The sequence below is a fragment of the Nothobranchius furzeri genome, chromosome 16, assembly GCF_043380555.1.
Source record: "Nothobranchius furzeri strain GRZ-AD chromosome 16, NfurGRZ-RIMD1, whole genome shotgun sequence".
Taxonomy (NCBI): Eukaryota; Metazoa; Chordata; class Actinopteri; order Cyprinodontiformes; family Nothobranchiidae; genus Nothobranchius; species Nothobranchius furzeri.
Genome location: NC_091756.1, coordinates 60,249,789 through 60,270,404, shown reverse-complemented (window position 1 = coordinate 60,270,404; position 20,616 = coordinate 60,249,789). Strand labels below are relative to the sequence as shown.

The following is a 20,616-nucleotide window of genomic DNA, read 5'->3' as shown; positions in this document are numbered from 1 at the left end:
ATCATGGAACACATGAAGTTAAAGTCCCTTTAGTTGTCAGACTGGTGTGTGAAATTCTCCACATTTGACCCATGCCCTGAGGGAGTGGTGAGCTGCAGACATGGCCTCGCTCGGGAAACATTTGGTGGTTCAACCCCCGAATCCAACGCCTTAATGCTGAGTCTCTCTTTTATCTGTTTTACTTCATATGATATACACGACTATTTTAGCTTGTGTTTTTTATTATTTGTTTTTATGTGCAGCGCTTTGGTCGGTTGTAATGCCGTGTTAAAAGCGCTCTACAAATAAAGTGGTATGGTACGGTAAGATCATTGAAGGAGGCATTGAGTCTCATTTCTTTGTCTTTGGTATGACCCGACTGTGGATTTGAACCCACAATCTCCAAGTATCAGAGAAAACACTCATACCACTAGACCACTGAGCCAGTCAGAATTTGTTTTAAACAAAGAGATGCACCGATTCAGGTTTTGAGGGCTGATACCGATTTTAGTCCTGCACAGCTCTGATCAACAACTTTGGTCGATTCCAGTCAGAGCCGTGTCCAGGACTTTTAAAATGGGGTGGCCCATATGGGGCACTTGTTCATGCATGGGTGGCACCAATGGTTATGCATATTTATGTATTTACACAACTCGTTTATTTATTTTTTTACTTTATTTTAAATTTTTGAGTTTCACATTGCAAAATCACCATTTTTTTCTCTTCACCTTCTAGTTTTGTGGTGGTTAGCAAGTCACTTCTTGCTGCATTACTGCCACCATCTGGAGTTGAGTGGGACCCTAAATACTATTTATGTGAATATGAAAAATAAATAATACTACAGAAATGTTCTGTCGGCCTGGGCTAGAAAACAGTGTGAAAGGTGCATGCAACCACACACCATTTTGGAGTTTACAACCCAAGCCTTTTGTCGACAATGTAAAGTCAATTTGAACTGGAACTTAGTGGGGTGGCCAATCAAAATCTAAGGGTGGCGTGTGCTACCCCAGGCCACTCCCTGGACACGTCCCTGATTCCAGTTTAACTAAAGAACCACAATTAACAAATTATTTTTAAGACATGGTAAATTTAGATTAAAAAAAGGGTTTGCCATAGTTGTTTTGGTAAAATGGTGCATCAAAGTAAAAAGTCTTTCAAAAACAAAATTTCTTTTACATCAAAGTGTTTAATATTTTCATCTCCAGATGGTTTTTGAATGCCTCTCAAGGTTTTTTGAGTGTTTTTGTGCTATTGGGTTTTTAAATGATTTTCATATTCCTGGATTTTGTGAACTAAGATAAAATCTCCACTTTTGGACATTGGAAGTGAGAAACTACACATGGGGATGTCAGGTTCTAGAGCTGAGGTTGACAATATTCTGACATCAAAAGCTACCCATGATGTTTTAGGCAAGGCAAACGCCCGTAAATACTGTTTACAGAAAGGTTTTCTGATTTTTCAATAAACAGGATTTAATATTTCAAATGTTTAATAAAATCTGAGATGTAAAAATGCCAAACTGCAGGAGGTATAAGGACACATCACAGCAACATTAAACACAAAGTGATATCATCTATTTATTTGTCGAGCTTCAGCTGAAAGTCTGCTGACAGCATTCTGGTTTCTTACTTCTGCTAAACTACATTATTCAAAGAGGTATTATTTTTACTGCATTATGCAAATGCTTGCAGCCCCTGCTAGCAGCTCCACGGCACAATTCCTCTGATGAACAGCTTTAATAATTCTTGTTTTTTCCTTTGAGAGAACTTTTTTTTTTCTAATTTGTAATTTAATTTAATTTTTTTTAGATTAAAAGCCATCTGGTTATAGGAGCAGCAATAATGTGGAGACAACATGGCTACGGTAAGAAAAGGCTGCATGCTGCAATAATAAAAGGGCAGCAGTAGCTCAACAGGTTGAGCGGGTTGTCCAGTAATCGGAAGGTTGCAGGTTTGATCCCGGCTGCAGACAGAGAACTCTGCTGTTGTGTCCTTGGGCAAGACACTTAACCCACCTTGCCTGCTGGTGGTGGTCGGAGGGACCGGTGGCGCCTGTGCTCGGCAGCCTCACCTCTGTCAGTGCGCCCCAGGGCAGCTGTGGCTACATTGTAGCTCATCACCATCAGTGTGTGAATGTGTGTGTGAATGGATGAATGATACACTGTAGTGTAAAGTGCTTTGGAGTCCTTACTCTGAGAGGCGCTATACAAGTGCGGGTCATTTATCATTTATCATTATTACTACATCAAAATACAGATTTCTGGGTTTGTTTTTGTTGTCTCCCACAATCTCACACACACACACACACACAAAACACAACATAGCCCTCACACACAACCTACTGAAATACAGATTTTGTTCACGTGAACAACATGAATTTTTTCGTTAATTTTTACCATTTTTCTGAGACCAGGCCTAAAATTAAGGCAGATAGATTGGGGATTCAGACTGCACAAGCTAAAATTTAAAATAGAACGTGAATGTAATCAGCCCATTTCATATTTTGACATTTTATTGCTTCATTTAAATTTATCTCCAAACTTTCAAAGGCTATCTTTAAAGAAATTTTCAGTCATTTTGAGTAAAAGTTGCAAAAAAAAAAAAAAAAATCGTACCTACTGTCGGTAGCTTTCTTAATGTTCTCCTCTTGGAGAAATACAGTTTATGTCCTTCAGGACTTATAAACCTTTATACCCCTCCATCCATTTTAACAGAACCATTTCAACATAGGTGTTTGGAAAGTCCTGCAGAACTCACCACTGGTTTCACCTAAAGCACCAAGTGTTGCTGCTGGTGAGAGTTACAAACCATAATCATGTCATATAAACACTCACTGGCTACTTTATTGGGTACACCTTGCTAGTACTGGGTTGGACCCCCCTTTGTCTTCAGAACTGCCTTAAAGGTATAGTGGAGGATCGTTTTCTTCCGGTTGGATCACCTGAACCAATGGTCTGCTTAACTGTCAATCATTCTGGTGAACCATCCGCACAAGGCAGTCGCTGTGCGTGCTCGTTGCCGGGTAGTTTTCACTTCCTGCGCAAAACGAAGGTTTAACTCCCCGCCAGCTTTCTGCTCGACAGGGTTCGGGGGCCACAAAGAGTATCGAGTACTGCTGCTGTAAACCCTGGAGATGGTTGTGAGTGACAATCCCAGAAGATCAGCAGTTTTACGTCACTGAGTGCGTTTACATGCCAGTAACCCTTTTAAAACCCGAATATTCACAATAACCCGGTTCCGCAGGTCCATGTAAACACCGCCAAAAACCTGGATATGCTCATAACCGGGTTTTTAAAAACCCGGTTACTACACCTGGGGTAACCCTTTTCTAACCCGAACGTTTGGTCGTGTAAACGCATATCGGGATATCCCCATCGCGTGTGTTCTGTGCATGCTCTGTTCGCAAGGAATCTTGGTCTTTTGAGTAGCGAGACGTCTTGTATGCACCAGAACACCGGAAGTAAACAACAAGTTGGGAGCAACATGGCGAGTCGCGGCACAGCACCACACTTTTGGAGTGACGAGGAAACCTGTCTTCATTGGTCTGGTGAAAAGTAAGAACATTATGTCTTTTGTTGACGGCCGAAAGTACAGAGACAGCGAAATATGACGCATATTGCGTCTTGACATAGTCCATACGTCCTGACGCTACCCCAACATCCGCATTTAAATCGGGTTATGCAAGTTAGGGGTAACTCTTTCTATTTATGCTTGTAAACGGGTTATTCTGATCAACTCAGAAACCCGAATACCGACCTTAACCCGATCATAATTGGCTGCATGTAAACGTAGTCACTTAAATCATGGATCATCTTGACCACATCAACATGCCTAAATGCATTCAGTTGCCACCATGGGATTGGCTGATTAGTAATTAGCGTTAACGAGCAGTCAGACAGGTGTACTCTATTAAGTGGTCAGTGAGTGTAAATTCAAAAAAATGACAGTATAATTGAAACTGACGGTGATGTGTTGCACTATTGTGCATCTAAGGCCACTATGTTCAGACAAGCCATTATCCATCCATCCATCCATCCATCCTCTAAACTCCCATTTTCCTGCTCAGGTTGAACAGGATGTTTGGCAGCACCCTAACGGTTTCTCTCTAGCTAACATTCTGAAGCCCCAACACACCACAGTGGCTCCATCACCTAGCCTTGTTGCCAGAGTCCATCAGGTCTTGAATGTCATTGTAGGAAGTCACAGCCAACTTAGACAAGTCCTCCACGTACGGCCCCATCAGCGGATGCTCTCTTACTCGCAGGTTCCCCTTGTTTTTAGGGTTCAACAAGTCTCGCACTCGTTCACAGTAGATCTCCATGTAGCTGACCTGATGAGACGCATGATCAGTTTGAACACTTTTATAAGGTGCATCAACGTGTGTAAACAGAGGGGGAGCATCCACGTTTACCTCCACAGAGTAAGACATGCTGTTGTTTGTATTATCGTTGATCTTGGTGAAAAGATCTTCACAAAGCTGGAAGGAAGATAAAATAGCATCAGTACCATAAAAGGTTAGGAGGAAAACTCCCCTTCATGTTTTTTCTGTATTCGTCTACCAGTGGGATGATCCCCTGCTGGTCCTTCACGTCCTGTTTCCCCATCATCGTGTAGGACTTGCCAGCACCTGTCTGACCATAGGCAAAGATGCAGACGTTGTAGCCTTCAAACGCATGGAGCAACATCTCCTCTCCGATGTCTTTGTACACTCGCATCTGAGAGGCATAATTGACATCCTCGGGCTGTGGACAGAGACCACACGTTTTGACCCTTTCCAACACATCGAACTAATGGTGCACTTAGATGAGAATGTGTGTTTAGGTTGAGCTGAAGGAGTGTTGAATGAGTTACCGATGTGTGTGACCAGTAGGAGAAATCAAAGTTGAAGCTCTTGTTGTCTTTGGCTTGCTTTGGGTTGATGATGGCTGAAAGACAGGAGGAGGGGGACAGTACAGAGGGAGGGGGTTGGTTATGGGAAACTAATTATGAGATGAGTACATTTCTGGGAAGTCATTCATTTGTTTCTGTTCCCATAGTTACCCTCAGTGTCTAAACCAGCCAAATCTCGTCATCGTCGTCTTCCTCTGCTTATCCGGGTCCGGGTTGCGGGGGCAGCATCCCAACTAGGGAGCTCCAGACCGTCATCTCCCCGGCCACCTCCACCAGCTCCTCCGGCAGGACCCCAAGGCGTTCCCGGACCAGATTGGAGATGTAACCTCTCCAACGTGTCCTGGGTCGACCCGGGGGCCTCCTGCCGGCAGGACATGCCCGAAACACCTCCCCAGGGAGGCGTCCAGGAGGCATCCTGACCAGATGCCCAAACCACCTCAACTGACTCCTTTCGATCCGGAGGAGCAGCGGTTCTACTCCGAGTCCCTCCCGAATGTCCGAGCTCCTCACCCTATCTCTAAGGCTGAGCCCGGCCACCCTACGGAGGAAACTCATTTTGGCCGCTTGTATCCGTGATCTCGTTCTTTCGGTCATTACCCAAAGCTCATGACCATAGGTGAGGATTGGGACGTAGATCGACCGGTAAATCGAGAGCCTGGCTTTCTGGCTCAGCTCCCTCTTCCCCACGACAGATCGGCTCAGCGTCCGCATCACTGCAGACGCCGAACCAATCCGCCTGTCGATCTCCTGATCCCTCCTACCCTCACTAGTGAACAAGACCCCGAGATACTTAAACTCCTCCACTTGAGGTAGGACCTCTCCCCCGACCCGGAGTTGGCAAGCCACCCTTTTCCGGTTATTTTTTTTTTATTTGAGGATTTATTTAATGTCAGTAATCCACTTTGGAACAGTGCTCAGAACATATTCGTGTTTCTTTTAATCTATAATAGAAATTAATTGCTCACAACCTTTTCACGAAAGGCCTTTTCAAAAACTCTGAGCTAGATTTTCTAATAAAATTAAAGCAGTCTCATTATTCGTGCATTTGGCTTAATGAAGCCACGTTGTTCCTCACCAAGACTCATCTATCGTCGGACAGCTCAGACGGCTCGCCCCTCAACAGATTGCATAATTTTGTTCTCTTGTCTTTTGTTTGTAATCCAACAACTTATTGGCGCACTGTTTATGACTAAATTATGACCATGGCTTTGTTTTGATATATTTGATCGGATGCTACCAAACCCCACAGATTTCTGACCTGACATTACAGTTCTGCATTCAAATGACACTGAAAGACATAAAGGTCAAACACGTTGTGCTTCTATGTCAACAATTAAAGGATTTACACCGTTTGCATTTAAATACTTATCCATGCTGGGTTGCCGTTTCTACCCAAGAGTGGTCCAGTTGCCCAGATGTTTAGCACACCTACATGAATATCACAGCGCCTGATGGCGTGTCCAACCACCAAAATAAGACTGTGTAATTAAGAGTGGCAGTAATGCATTACTGTGACATGAGATTATCTTTACACATATCCGCTAAAAGCACAGCAGACAGCCATCATCGGTCAGCCATTATCGATCTATCGCCCCACTCAGGAAACTGATCCTGATTAAATGACTTTAAATGTGTAAATATTTGATTTTAAATAATGAGACAAGTTACCAAACAAAGTTAAATAAACACAAGATGAAGGTTGATTTGTGATCCAGAGTTGACCCTTTTCAGTGACACCCTCCTGGTCTTGGACCGTGCCGTGACCCTGCTAGAACGAGCCCCCAGCTGTTCTCGAGCAGGAAACAGAAGATAAGGTAATGACTTTAGTATGGTGATGAATCGTGGCGTAAGTGAAGGTCACGGTGAGGCACGGAGCAAAACCCACTCAGCTGTTCACCTCGTACACAGACCGAAGGATGTTGTCTCCATCATTTCATAGTTTATCTTAATTTTATCCTTTTATACAGAATTTTATGTGTTTTAGTAGTATAATGTTAGGTTTAAAAAAACTACATCTCATCTTTTAATGGACTGATAACTGCATTAAGTAGCATTATTGGTTACTGTGTAAAGATCTGAAATACGTACATGTTTGTCAGTAAAAGTCTGAAATGAATTTGCTCTCACATTTCTCCATCGTTTCAGTGTGTGCTGTGTGAGGTACCGGCTTAGTTCAGAGTACCGGCCTGATCAAAGAGCAAGTCACCCCCCGTCAGAGTCTTACCCCGGCTTTCCACAGCAGCCGTCAGCAGCACGTTACTGCAGCAGCACGTCATAGCTGCTGATAGGAACCGCTGTGGTCAACAGAACCTTTTCCACTGGAGCCGTCAGCAGCGCGAGTCGGCCGCGTCTCAGGAGCAGCATGTCGCGGCCTTTACGCGCCGGGTCTATTTTCTACGCGCGACGCCTCTGAAACGGGTCAAGTTCGACATTTTTGGGGAAGGAAAGACAGGAAATCGGACGCGGAAATGGAGAGAAGCTCCCGAGATTTTCAGAATAAAGAACGTACTGCCTTCCGGTTGCTTTACTTTTAAAAAACGTTACCAACTGTGCGTCCCCGTGAGAAGTTATCACCTAGCTAGCGGTCTCCTTTGTTTTTCAGGTCCGTATTGGCGATTATAAAACGGACAGAACATAAAACACAAACCATGTTGTAGTTTTCTCCTGCTTGTTGTTGTGTTTACTGACGAAGTCACTCGTGTGACTTCGTGCTCGGTCGGTGACAGCTGCTCCCCTGCTGCTTCGCGTCTCGTGGGAAGGGCCGAGCAGCAGCTTACGCGAGCAAGACGTGCTGCTGCAGTAACGTGCTGCTGACGGCTCCCGTGGAAACCCGGGGTTACTCCACCCATACTTCCGGTTTTTAAAATGCACCAAAAGGAGATGTTTCCTGGTGGACGGAGAGAGCATCGCTGGGGGAGTGACCGACAGCAAAAGAAGTTCTCTGCTTCTGTCGCTGCACCTTCTGTCATGACTCCCATCCTTCACCCTCCTCTGCCTCCTCATTTACTCTTCATTCAGCTCACCTGTCCCTTCGCCAAGCCCCGTTTTCCCTAGCAACCTCAGTCAGCATCACAATCAACTTCATTCATCTCACCTGTTCCTGTAATCAGCCTTCATCCACTTCACCTGCTTCTGACTCCTCAGCTCATCTCACACACCTGCTTCCCCTGCTATAAAAGAACCATCCACCTATCCAGTCTCTGCCACATTATTGAAAACATTTGCCAGTAAATTCTCCAGCCATCCACCCTGCCTGATCTCTGCCTCCGGACCTTGTTTTTTCTCCTGACCCCTGCCTTGAACTGTCTTCTACCACGTCTCCAGCCTGCTCCCTGTACCTGCTTGTGCCGATCTGGTTTTGACTCACGCCTGCCCTCCGACTCGGTCTCCTGCCTCGCCCATCTGGTAACTCCACCAAAAATAAAAGACTTTTTATATATACTTCAACTGTGTTTGGCGTCATTACGGGTTTTCCCGAGTTCAGCTCGTGACACCTTCTGCACCGTAACTGCTCAGTCTTTGTTTTCTTTTTAAGTCTAATTTCATTTGAGGCCTTTTTAAACAAAATTTTTAATTTACTGTATATTTTCACTGTTTTTCGTGCACCTAAAAAGCACATTGCCTCTGTGCATGAAATAATCTTGCCTTACCCACTGGAATTGCTTATTTTAAAGCAATATTTAGTATAGAAATTGTTTATTTCAAATTTCTTATTTTAAAATCTGGACACACATCGCTCAGCCTTTTGTAATCCACCTACATCGTACACAACAGGTAACCGCTGAAGGCATCAATAATCAAGTCTTTTAACTATTATTTTACAGTAATAGAGTGTTAGACTCAGACACGGTAAATGTCTGCTGTGGTTTGCTTTCTGGATGTTCTATCTTCTTTGACGACACATGGCTTGTTTGTCGTAGCTTTTGCTTCAAGGTGGTTCTAACTGACTGAGTGATGGGGGTCAGACTGTCGCGGGTGACCTGTCCCAGTCAATAGATGAGGAAATGTGCCTGTGTCAGCAGGTCTGGCTGAGGGGGAGTGAACCCGGTGACAGCAACAGGAGGAGAGCCAAGCGGACAGCAACATCAGCAGCTGGAGCTCTTTTCTCTCACTTTATAAAACACAGAAATATGTGGAGATGCACTTCTGTGTGAGGGTGTTAAAAAGTCATTTTCTGCCAAACAAAATGTAAATCCACCCAATTTCCACAAAATGTTTACGTATATTCGTCATTTAGCAATTCAGTTTTGGGCAAAGATGCAATTTAAAAACCACATAATGCAGAGAGAACAATAACTGCAGTAAAAATACCTGATAAATGATGAATAAATATAACTTAATTTTAGTGTGAATCTGCTGCAACTGAATATGAATGTGGACCATCGGACTCTGAACTGTGTCTCTGCCGTGCACTTAACAGCACAAAAAGTGTCAGCATGTTAGCATAAAAGTTAACAGACCTGCTGGCTTAAAAACCTACATTTACCAGCTTTTATTAAAATAAACACCTAAACATTAACATATGAAGCCCTGGTTGCCCAGTGATTTCTGATCCACAACAAATGAAGGTGGGTCTAATACGAAGAGCTGGCACCTTCTACTGCTTTGGGTTGGTCTCCTGCATCTTAATTAAGGTCGGTGTGGGAGCAAAGATCTCGCGCTACAAGATTGGTGCAGATTTCTCTCTTTGTGGGAACGGAGCCATTGACCCACATGAGTGTCAGCGAGCACAAAGCAGACAAAAGCATTCCAGAGCTACTTCTTCCCTTTCCTTTCTCAAGCCAAGACTACAGAAAGAGACAAGGAGGCATTTATACCCCCTCCAGACGCCGCAGCCAACAAGCTTTTTAATGACATCAGTCTGCTCACATCCTCCAGCCCACATCCAGAGCTGCTGATTCTGTTTGGGAAAGAACAATCTGATCTGGAGAAAGACTGGCAGCCTCAATCAAAAGTGTCTGAACCATTAAAGCCCTTTTTTACTGCCGGCATTATGTAAATTCAGTGTTTCTTTTTATAATTGCTGTCAACATCAAACTTGATCACATTCGTTTCACTTTTGTTATTCATTCTCAATGAAGTCTTCACTCTTATTTGCTTTATTTAATCACATAGACCAGGGGTGTCAAACTCAAACTCACACGGGGCCGAAATGAAACTCTGGGACGGAGTCGAGGGCCAAACTTAATATTTTTTGAAAAAGTGATGCAAATTTGCACATTTTCTTTATCAACATTTATGCAATTTTGAACCTTTAAATTTAGAAACAAACATATTTCTGCATCAACACTGAATGTGGAATAACCAAATTACACACGAGCAAGTCAGTTTTAAATAAAAGGCATCAGTGGTATTCATTACTTGTGGTATAATCAGCATTTTTAAAATCTATTCAGGATTTATGTTTTCTTGTTTATTCATTTTTCTTATTTTTTATTCTCCTTTTTTTCTCCTGTAATACGTGTCATCGCTGCTGTGACGTCTAGCTTTCCCCGCTGAGGAACAATAAAGGGATTTTCTATTCTATTCATCTATCTGCAGCCTTTCCACTTCCTGTTTACTGTAGGTTAAATCTTTTCTCACGGGCCAACAACAAAATAAAAACATCATTTTATCTTAAATGAAAATGCAACATCTCACCTGTTAACTTTCATGTTTTGGAGCAGAAAAAGAGCAGAAAACCAACATATTTAAAGCTCAGTTTGCTCCACTGGTTTACTGTGATGCTCACCTGTTCCAGCCAGATACCTGCATCATGGGGTTGATCTGAGCTGAGGAGGAGACTCCTGTTGTTTTGTTCATCTTCATCATAATAATGACAACATTAGATGACAACAGGTGCTCACACAGGTTTGTGCTGATGAACATGTCTGAGCAGCTTGACCGCGTTGTTGTGTGTCGGGGAGGAAACACAACCACAGAGCCGTGCTGGTTTGAGCGTGTCGCTGCTCGCTGGAGTTATATCAGCTCTGTCTGGACGTTAGTTGGAAAACTTTCTCTTTCAGTCGTGAACACATTACTGAGCGGCTAGAATCTCCGTTTCTGGGCTTCAACGTCAGAAAATAGCTGAGTGAACTCGGCGCCGAGTGAGAGGAGTGTTTAGTTTGTCCGAGACAGCGGAGCTGCAGACACCGGCAGCAGACGCTGGAAAAAACACAAAGGAGGAGGCGCGTCGGCTCCGCGCTAATGCCACAAAGCATCATGGGAGTTGAAGTCTTTGCGGTAAAATCAGTCAGAGGGTCAGTTTTAATATATTTTTGATATTTATCTCGCGGGCCACATAGAAATGCTCCCGCGGGCCTTGTGTCTGACACGTGTGACATAGCAGAACACGTTAGAGCTGCTGAATGATCATAATAATCAATACTTATTTTGGCTTTAATTTTTTATTCCTTTCAACTTAAAATGAAAATAGTTCTCCTCCACAGCACTCGTCTGTGCTGCCTACGTCAATCAGGTTGTGTCTAACCTGTACAATAAATGAATGGCTTGTATGTTTTACGACTCTGATGTTCTTCAGTTCAACTCATTTCAATTCAGTTTATTTACATAGCGCATTTATGTAGTGTTGGTCAAGAAACGGCACTAGTTTCCAATGGCTTTGGCATCAACTTTGGATGATTTAGACATGAGCAGATAGAGGCCCTCAAGTCCTTAGTTCCGATTTTATCTGCTTTATTTCAGCTGTGATGAATGCATCATGTTGTATGTTGCTCTTATTGGTCCCAGCGCTGTCCAATTGCATGCGGAGACTGTTTTAAAGACAACTATAGATCCCACCCCTACGACTGAGCTCTATTGGTTGTTGCACACAACATTGTTTAAGTGGATAGTAGAAATCAGCTAACCAAAACTGCATGCTTCCCCCTAAAAAGATGTGTATCTGTGCATTTATTAAATATATTTGATGTTGTCTATTGGAAGTGCTTGTTAGGGTAAATATAGCTGGATGTTTGTATTTTGAACAGTATTGTGGAGGTGAGTGACACCAACAGGGTGAGTAGGGTGGGGGAAACGGTGTCTCACAATCGACCGGCACCACCCCACTCCAATTAAAAAAACACTATTAGTACAACAACTAAAGACTACCAAGTAATCCCACCAATACTGCTAAAACGCTAATTACGAAGCTATTTTCTTCTAAAAACTAAACTACTTCACACCCTGCCATGCACATGAGCACAAAACAACCCACAAAGCACCCTGGGTTTTGGCTGCTTTTATTTTGAAAGGTGACACGGTAAATGAACCTGTTAGTAACCCAGGTAAAATTAGACCTCGTTTGTTACCATTCTTGTGGTTTTCTGTGAAATGAAGCAAGCTTAGAATAAACAAGCCCCTTTTTTTGCTCAGTACACGCCTGGAAGCCTCCGCTTCAAATGTCCCATCACTACCGAGCAGAAGTTTCAGAACTCTACGAGAAAGAGTCCATCTGTGCTACGGTGTGGAATAGGATGAGTTTGAAAATCTTTTGAAGAAGGAGTCAAAAGTCAAAGGAGAACAAGCTAGCAAACAAAAAAAGTATATATTTTTTGCTCTGTCTATACCACAGCATCGCAGTCTGGATGAGCATCTCTACAGGAGGCACAGGCTGCTAAAATCTTTCTAAACATCTAAAGAAACCTTTAAAACTGAATGTGGGCCCACATCAAAATGTATTTAAATCTAGAGTTTATAATAAAACGAAAGGGAGTAAATGTTCTTTATCTTAGTTAAATCTCATCTCTAACAGGAGACCAGAACATCTAGACAAAGCGCACATTTTAAAAATATTCCAACAGCATCTGCCAAATATAAAGCCATCAACATTTTATTTTGTTGTACAACATGTTCTCCAACATGACAATCAAAAATAAAAAGCACGGTAAAAACTTTGATGATTATAATCACTATAGGAAAATTAACCGTTTAGGTTATTATTTATTATTTCATCCCAAAAATCGGTGAACAGAATTATCTGTTTGTAGGAGCCAAAAGCAAATCTGAGGTGAGATGTCCAAATATCCTAAAATAAGATTCCAAAACCTGCTATCTGAAGCTCAACTTTGATGCGGCTCACTTCTAGTCCATGAAGCTGGCGCACTGGAGCTTTTTACCACAGCTTCACTCCTACTATAAATAAGCAGTGTTGGGCAAGTTACTTCAAAACTGTAATGCATTATTTATTACTTGTTACCCTCAATTTAAAGTAATTCATTACATTACAATATTACTGATTTTAAATTGTAAGGCATTACACTACTTTTGCATTACTTTAAGTTACTTTCACCAGTACAACTTCAATATGAATCTGGTCATCTGACGCTCAGTGAGCTCATGACATATATATGGAAGGTGATGTGGTGTCTGAGCTAGGATTGCTGTTAAAAACAGTCAGATATAATAACAGTGCTTTAAAATGGTTGTTTATTAAATAAAAGCAACAACAATCTGTACTCTCAGCACGCCGCCATCTTGTATTAATTGAGCAGGGAGTGAGGTGGTGGGGGCTCCAAGCCTATATTTGTCTTGGTCCCCAAATGCCTTGATACGGCCCTGGATGTGGGACTGACTTCTGGGGTGATCTGATTCTATCACATGTATAAATATTAAATGCTTATATATCATTGCTTTTCACTGGTAAAAATGTGTATTGGGGATAAATCTACCTACTTTTTTCTTTTTTTCTTGGTTTTATGTGAATAATTTCCTGCCCTTTCTCTCTCTAACCTTCCTGCATGCTGCATGTTTTCTCCGTCTTCCAGAAAAAACTGTAAACTAGACTTCCTACTTTCTAACGATCAGCCAGAGGGATCTTCACATGCGCGGCGCTCCAGCAGTAATGAGTTGAAATCACCGGGGCACAGATTATGAACTCAGCGGAGGCAAAGCACGTCAGAAAAGCACAAAATACCAGAGAACATGCGCTGATATGAACGATCGCAAGTGAATTATTTTGTTTTAGTGGAGCGATTTTGTGAATGTTACAGCGGCCGCGTAGCTGAGCCGTTACCGCTGCGTCCTCTCTGCCCGCAAAGCTGAGTCCATAAATGACGTAATATATGCAGATACTGGATCTTTCTTCGGGTTTCCCGCAGTTTGAATTTTTAAGGAACACATCTTGATTCTGGGTTTAAAATGCATTGTGATTACCGCGTTACTGACAATTGTACCGAGTAAAAATTACCATTTTCTTTACCTGTAATGCCTTACATTACCACATTACAGCAAAAAGCAATGCTTACAGTAACTAATTACTTTTGTACCGCATTACTCCCAACACTAAATAAGCGTTCCACACCTTTAAGTTATCTGAGACTTCTGGCATGTTTTGTGCTCCAGATTAAATAACTGATTTGAAAAAGCTACAATATTCAGAATCAGTCCTTCAATAAGCTGATTTTTAAAAAATTCCTCATTCTCAGGGTTCTTCAACCATCACATCTCCAGGGACCTGTTTTAAGTACACAGTCAATACATCCCCAGTGGACCACAGCTCCTCTGATCCGAGTGGAAACTGAAGAAGGAGACAACGCTGACAACAAACACTAAGCACTTGCTGCTATAGAGGCAGGAGGATGTCAAAGTGGGCGCAAGACTCTCACTGTGGGATTAACATTTTTAAAAAGCCATCATGCTACAATAAACTGTCAGGGTTAGGTCAGTGACAGCATCAGAACCTGCTAAAATTCTAAAAGAAGGCTCAGAACCAACCCGCTGTCTAGTCGCCCGTGACACGAGGAGGGAGATGACTAAATCAGGCCAAACGGTAAATATTTTAAGAAGCCTCATCAGTTATTGATGCATGGCTTTACCTTGCTCAGCAAACGACATATCAAGTATCTTTCCAGTCTCCGTGCCCTAGCCTCTGTATGTTTCATGCAACGTGACGTGCTTAGACATAATCACAAAAGTTTGAGAAAGGTTTTCTTTTCTGTCATTATATCACTTATTTCTGGATTAATGGCTAATTTGATTAGAAGAATTTATTAAAGAGTATTGACTGTTATTTTTAAACCTGGATTATGCCATGAAAGACCTTGTCCTTAATAAAGGTCAGCTTGAATTTGGAGATTATTGCACCTAAATTGTGATGCTGTAGCAGTTTTGTTGCGTGTTTTATTTTATGCATTTCAAATTAAAACAAACTTCTGCTGTTCTGTATAAATTTTCTGTTCTCCTCATGTGACTAGGAAGGGACTTTGCTCATTTACCAGAGGTTATGCGAGTCACTCTAGATCCTAGGCAGAATAGGGTTGTCACGATACTAAAATTTCAAACTCGATTCGATACTGGAGAAAAAACTCGATACTCGATTTCGATACTATTTAAAAACACCAATTTATTGAACAAGTTTATTAAAAAAATTACATTCCTCAATTTATATTGCAGAAATTAAATGTTAAGAATTAAGTGTGTAAAGTGCTTAAACCTTTCAAGTATCGGTATTTTTTAAAACGTGCATACAAAAACTGGTGAAAGTTAACACTTTAAATCATGAATTGTCTCACTATATATACACTATTTGCAGAGTGATATTTTGCTGCTTAAACTCTGTTTAAGGTGCATTTTTGTCATAAGATGTAATGCCATATGTTTTGTTCTGTACTTTTGAACAACTCTGTTGGTCAATAAAGGGAGAAAACGAATTTCTCCACAGTAGGACAAAGGTACATCTACCGGTAATCTTAATAAAAACAGACTGGCGCACGGCAGTGGCGTCATTAAAAGCGCCGGTTAGATTAGCCGCTGCTAGTCTGTTTACGTCTAGAAAGCCCAGACCCGCTCCAAACGAACAGGGGAATCACGTTAATGATTCCTAACAAAACCTTTTGACATTGAGATGTTTTGGTGCAGATAATGTCTTATTTCGAGGCTGCACCATGGGTGCCCGTCCGCACCCGTTATATGGATATACACTGATGACGATTCGCCGATGGATCTAAATACCCCGGGGAATCCAAGTAGCACCAAAGTTGTCAGCGTGAGTAAACAAACGTACTGCATGCTAGAAATTAAGTCCGGGTTGCAATAAACGGGAGTTTCCTTTAAGCACATAAGCGTGAATATACAACTACGTGTCGGACTTGATATGCTAATTAAGTTGGGCTGTGAAGCGCCTCCCAAATTCGCTGTTTATGTTTTTGTTTATTTATTTGGCAGACAAAACTTGGATCGGAGACAACTCGCGTGGGACATTGCAATGTAGCCATACAGCGTCTTCTTCTTCTGTTTGTCTGGGAGGCGGAGGCTGCTTTACAGCATCTGGCTGTCATGCGTGTCGGTGTACTTGAAGAAGGCTGTGTATAATAGTCCATAATATCGATACCACAGGGATGGAATATCTAATTTAAATACCACTTTTAGCATCGATTTATATCTAGGTATCGATTTTTTGGACAACACTAGTGCATGATTTATCTTTTAGTAATCCTGTCACTAAGAAAGGTCAGAGGTCAACACAAGAAGCAGAACAGCTGGTAAAGCTTGAAGTTGTGCCTCCTGGTAGGATGAGATCCTCTATCTCCAGCTAACACTCGTCTGGCTGCCTGCTGACGCATGATTTCTACATGCTACTGTCTGTTGATCATGGATTCATTCAGTTTAACCCAAAACACGGAGAACATACGTCTTTATGAAAACATCCAAGTGCAGCCACACTCCAACACGGTCAGCTCAACAATCACGTTCTAGTGGGACGACTTACTGGTGGTGTTTCCTGACATCTGAATGATGCATTTGCTTTCTTTTTCCGTCTCTCGTGAATTGAAGGGGCGGACCCGAACCGCCACCTTTACAGAAGCCCCTGCCATGGTGCTGTCCTCTTAGCACTTGTGGGCGCCTCGTCTTGTGCTCAGGTGTTGGCTCGTAGGTCTCTAGAAGGGTGGAGAAAATGGAGGCCTAATTAATGCAAACATGAACTTCTTTTCAACATGAGGTTTTAAATAACCACAAAAATGTTCATAACTTTATCGGGTTGCCAAGCCGGTTGATGTACTGACGCGTGTTAGCCGAGGGTCATTCACAACACATATCCTGAGTGCTGTCGGATCACACAAGGTCTTGATTGGAAACTTTGCTCTGAAGACCTTGACACTACTCATTTATTTTATTCATTGACAGAAACACTGAAATACCACTGCATATCTTGGTAAAAGCATTCACATCAACATGATAAACACACTCGGGTAACACATTGCTCGATTGGCATTTCCTCTCAAGTATGATCCATTTCACACTGGATTAAAGTTTAATGGAAGCAGGATCTGAATCAAGTGAGACAGATGCAGAAAACGGAGGGGAAAGGTAAAATCGGCCTCATTGTTTGTTTTTAGGGCGCAAAGTACAAGTGAACTTGAGAAACTAGGCTGCTAGGCTATTGGTTCTGAGACGCGCTGTAGCTTCTGTCCACAAAGGAACAGCAAAAACCGAAACTCTGATTTGGAAAGTGTTTTGAAAAATGTCCTCATGAAAAACTGTTTAGAAAAGGGTGAAACTGTAAGAAAAATCAATGATTTTTCCTTCATTTGACCCTGCTTCTTAGCAAAACATCTCATGAATTAAACTATTAATACATACTGAATTCAAAAACAGTGTTAATGTTGTTGATGAAATATTTCTGTTTTGTTTTCATGACAAATGATTTTTTGCGAACGAAAATTAAACAAAAACTTAACTTGTACTTTTATCAAAGACAAAATCCATCCATCCATTTTCAGCCGCTTATCCGGAGTCGGGTGGCGGGGGCAGCAACCTAAGCCGAGACGCTCAGACTTCTTCCTCCCCAGCTACTTAGGCCAGCTCTTCCGGGGGAATCCCAAGGCGTTCCCTGGCCCGCCAAGAGAAACAGTTCTCCAGCGTGTCCTGGGTCTTCCCTTGGGTCTCCTCCCAGTTGGGCGTGCCAGGAAAACCTCACCTCGGAGGCATCCAGGAGGCATCCTGACCAGATGCCCGAGCCACCTCAACTGGCTCTTCTCGACATGGAGGAGAAGCAGTTCTTCTCCGAGCCCCTCTCGGATGACCAAGCTTCTCACCCCATCTCTAAGGGAGAGCCCAGCCACGGAGAAAACTCATTTCCGCCGCTTGTATCCGCGATCTCGTTCGTTCAGTCACTACCCAAAGCTCATAACCATAAGTGAGGGTATGAACGTAGATCGACCAGTAAATCGAGAGCTTTGCCTTCCGGCTCAGTTCTCTCTTTACCACTACAGATCGATACAATGCCCGCATCACTGCAGATGCAGCACCAATCCGCCTATTGATCTCACGCTCCATTTTTCCCTCACTTGTGAACAAGACCCGAGATAATTGTTCCTCCTCAATCCGAGGTTCAACAATCCATCGGACCTTCCTCTCCAGAACCCCTGAATAGACCTTACCAGGGAGGCTCAGGAGTGTGATCCATTTGTGGTTGGAGCACACTCTGCGGTCCCCCTTTTTAAACAGGGGGACCACCACCCCAGTCTGCCAATCTAGTGGATCTGTCCCCGATGTCCACGAGATTTTGCTAAACCACGTCAGCCAACACAGCCCAACAACATCCAGAGCCTTAAGGAACTCCAGGCAGATCTTATCCACCCCTGAGGCCTTGCCACTGAGGAGTTTTTTGTCAGTGACCTGGGGCCCAGAGATTAGAGAGTCCAACTCCGAGTCAGACTCTTCTTTCTCACTGGAAGACATGCTGGTGGGATTGAGGAGGTCTTCGAAGTATTCCGTCCACCTATCCACAATGTCCTGAGTACAGGTCAACAGCACACCATCACCACTGTAAACAGAGTTGGTAGCACAATGTTGTCTCATCCTGAGACGCCGGATGGTTGACTAAAATCTCCTTGAGGCCATCTATGGTCTCACCAAACTCCTCCCACCCCCGAGTTTTCCTCCGCGACCACCCAAGCCGCATTCTGCTTGGACTGCCAGCATCCATCAGCTGCCTCTGAAGTCCCCACAGGCCAAAAACTCTCAACAAGACTCTTTCTTCAGCTTGACAGCATCCCTAACCGCCGGTGTCCACCAGCAGGTTTGGGGGTTGCCGCCACGACAGGCACCAACAACCCCGTGGCCACAGCTACGGTCAGCCGCCTAAACAATAGATGCACGGAACATGGCCCTCTCAGACTCAATGTCCCACACTTCCTTCAGGACATGTTTGAAGTTCTGTCAGAGGTGGGAATTGAAGCTCCTTCTGACAGGGGACTCCACCAGATGTTCCCAGCTGACCCTTACAATACGTTTGGGCCTGCCAGGTCTGACCGACTTCCTCCCCCACCGTCGGAGCCAACTCACCATCAGGTAGAGGCCAGTTGACAGCTCCGCCCCCCTCTTCACCCGAGTGTTCAAGACATGCAGCCGCAGAGTAGAAACGACAATGAAGTCAATCATTGAACTGCGACCTAAGGTTTATAGTAGGGATGAGCGAGTACACCACTATCTGTATCTGTACTCTGAATGGGCGTGGCATAACCCTGAAGTGGGCGTGGTTTAACCAGAAGTGGGTGTGGCTTACATCACTATATTATTTTAAGTCTGAAATTGATATGGATTGATCAGAAGTTGATGTGTGTGTGGTTTATTTGAATACTATTTACAGAGCAGCCTCAGAATAGAGATTAAATATTTTTGATCACAATAGTAAAGAAACTATTACAGAACAAGTGTTTGAATAAAATCAGAGCATTACTATTTAAGTGCATGGATTAATACATCTGAACTCATGCAGTAGGAACTAGGAAATATGAAATACTAGAACCAGACACAACTATATATTTTTTAATTTTAATTTGATTAAACTGATTTTTTTCTTAACGTTCTTGGCATTTTGCCCCACACAAAGTTAAACAAAACAATGTTGATTGAGGTGTGTGTGTGTGTTTGGTGAGGGAGAGAGGGGGAGTAAAAAAAAAATAAAAAACCCGACCGGAGCGGAGGTAGAGACACAGCACGTCAGCTCTGTCTTGTCAAATGCACCATGTAAGTTACGAAAAAAGTAACTTTAAATATTCAACCGAAAAAGAGGCGAGCTGAAGAAAACCTGGGGAAAACTGAAGAAACGTGAGCAACAGTGAAGCAATCACAGCGAGATCCGTTACTGTCTGTGTGTGCGCGTGGATGAGCCGGACGGACTGCGCTCCCGGCCGGCTGCAGTTTTGTGTGTAGGGAGGGGCGGGTGCTCTATGTGACTGGCCAATCACAGAGCGTGAAGACAGTCAAGTTACCCAATCCTTCAGCACGATTACAGATATTTACGAGTTTTACTCGTTTCATGCTCGTCTTCGTCAAAAATGCTTTATCCGTACCGGATATTCGTCTGAAACGAGAACCCGGCTCATCCCTAGCATATAGACGCCTTTAGGCTAGAACATGGTGTTCATTATGGACAATCCATGACATGCACAGAAGTCCACTCCGATTCAGATCGGGGGGCACATTCCTCCCAACCACACCTCTCCAGGTCCCACGGTCATTGCCCACGAGCGTTAAAGTCCCCCAGCAGAACGAGGGAGTCACTTGAAGGGGCGCTCTCCAGCACCCGCTCCAAAGACTCCAAAAAGGTGGGTAGTCTGAGCTGCAGTTTGGTGCATAAGCACAGTCAGAACCCAACCCCCCACACGAAGGCGGAGGGAGGCTACCCTCTCGTTCACTGGAGTAAACCCCAAAAAGTATGCACACCCCTGCTCTGCGCCTCTCATTGGGAGCAACTCCAGAATGGTAGAAAGTCCAACCCCTTTAGAGGAAACTGGTTCCAATGCCAGAGCCACGCATTGAGGTG

General features: G+C 43.3%; 1 protein-coding gene across 19 annotated transcripts in view; it reads right to left on the bottom strand.

The window, feature by feature from the left end:
- Positions 1–20,616, bottom strand: part of kif1aa (kinesin family member 1Aa) — a 70,863-nt gene that overhangs the window by 44,972 nt on the left and 5,275 nt on the right. For all 19 annotated transcript variants that reach the window (XM_070545871.1, XM_015976398.3, XM_015976400.3 and 16 more), the window contains exons 2-6: positions 16,555–16,723; positions 4,830–4,903; positions 4,538–4,720; positions 4,390–4,455; positions 4,130–4,308 (exon numbers count right to left, since the gene is read on the bottom strand). In XM_070545871.1, the coding sequence (XP_070401972.1) occupies positions 4,130–4,308; positions 4,390–4,455; positions 4,538–4,720; positions 4,830–4,903; positions 16,555–16,660 (608 nt within the window). In that variant the 5' untranslated portion in view covers positions 16,661–16,723. The remainder of the gene's footprint in view (positions 1–4,129; positions 4,309–4,389; positions 4,456–4,537; positions 4,721–4,829; positions 4,904–16,554; positions 16,724–20,616) is intronic.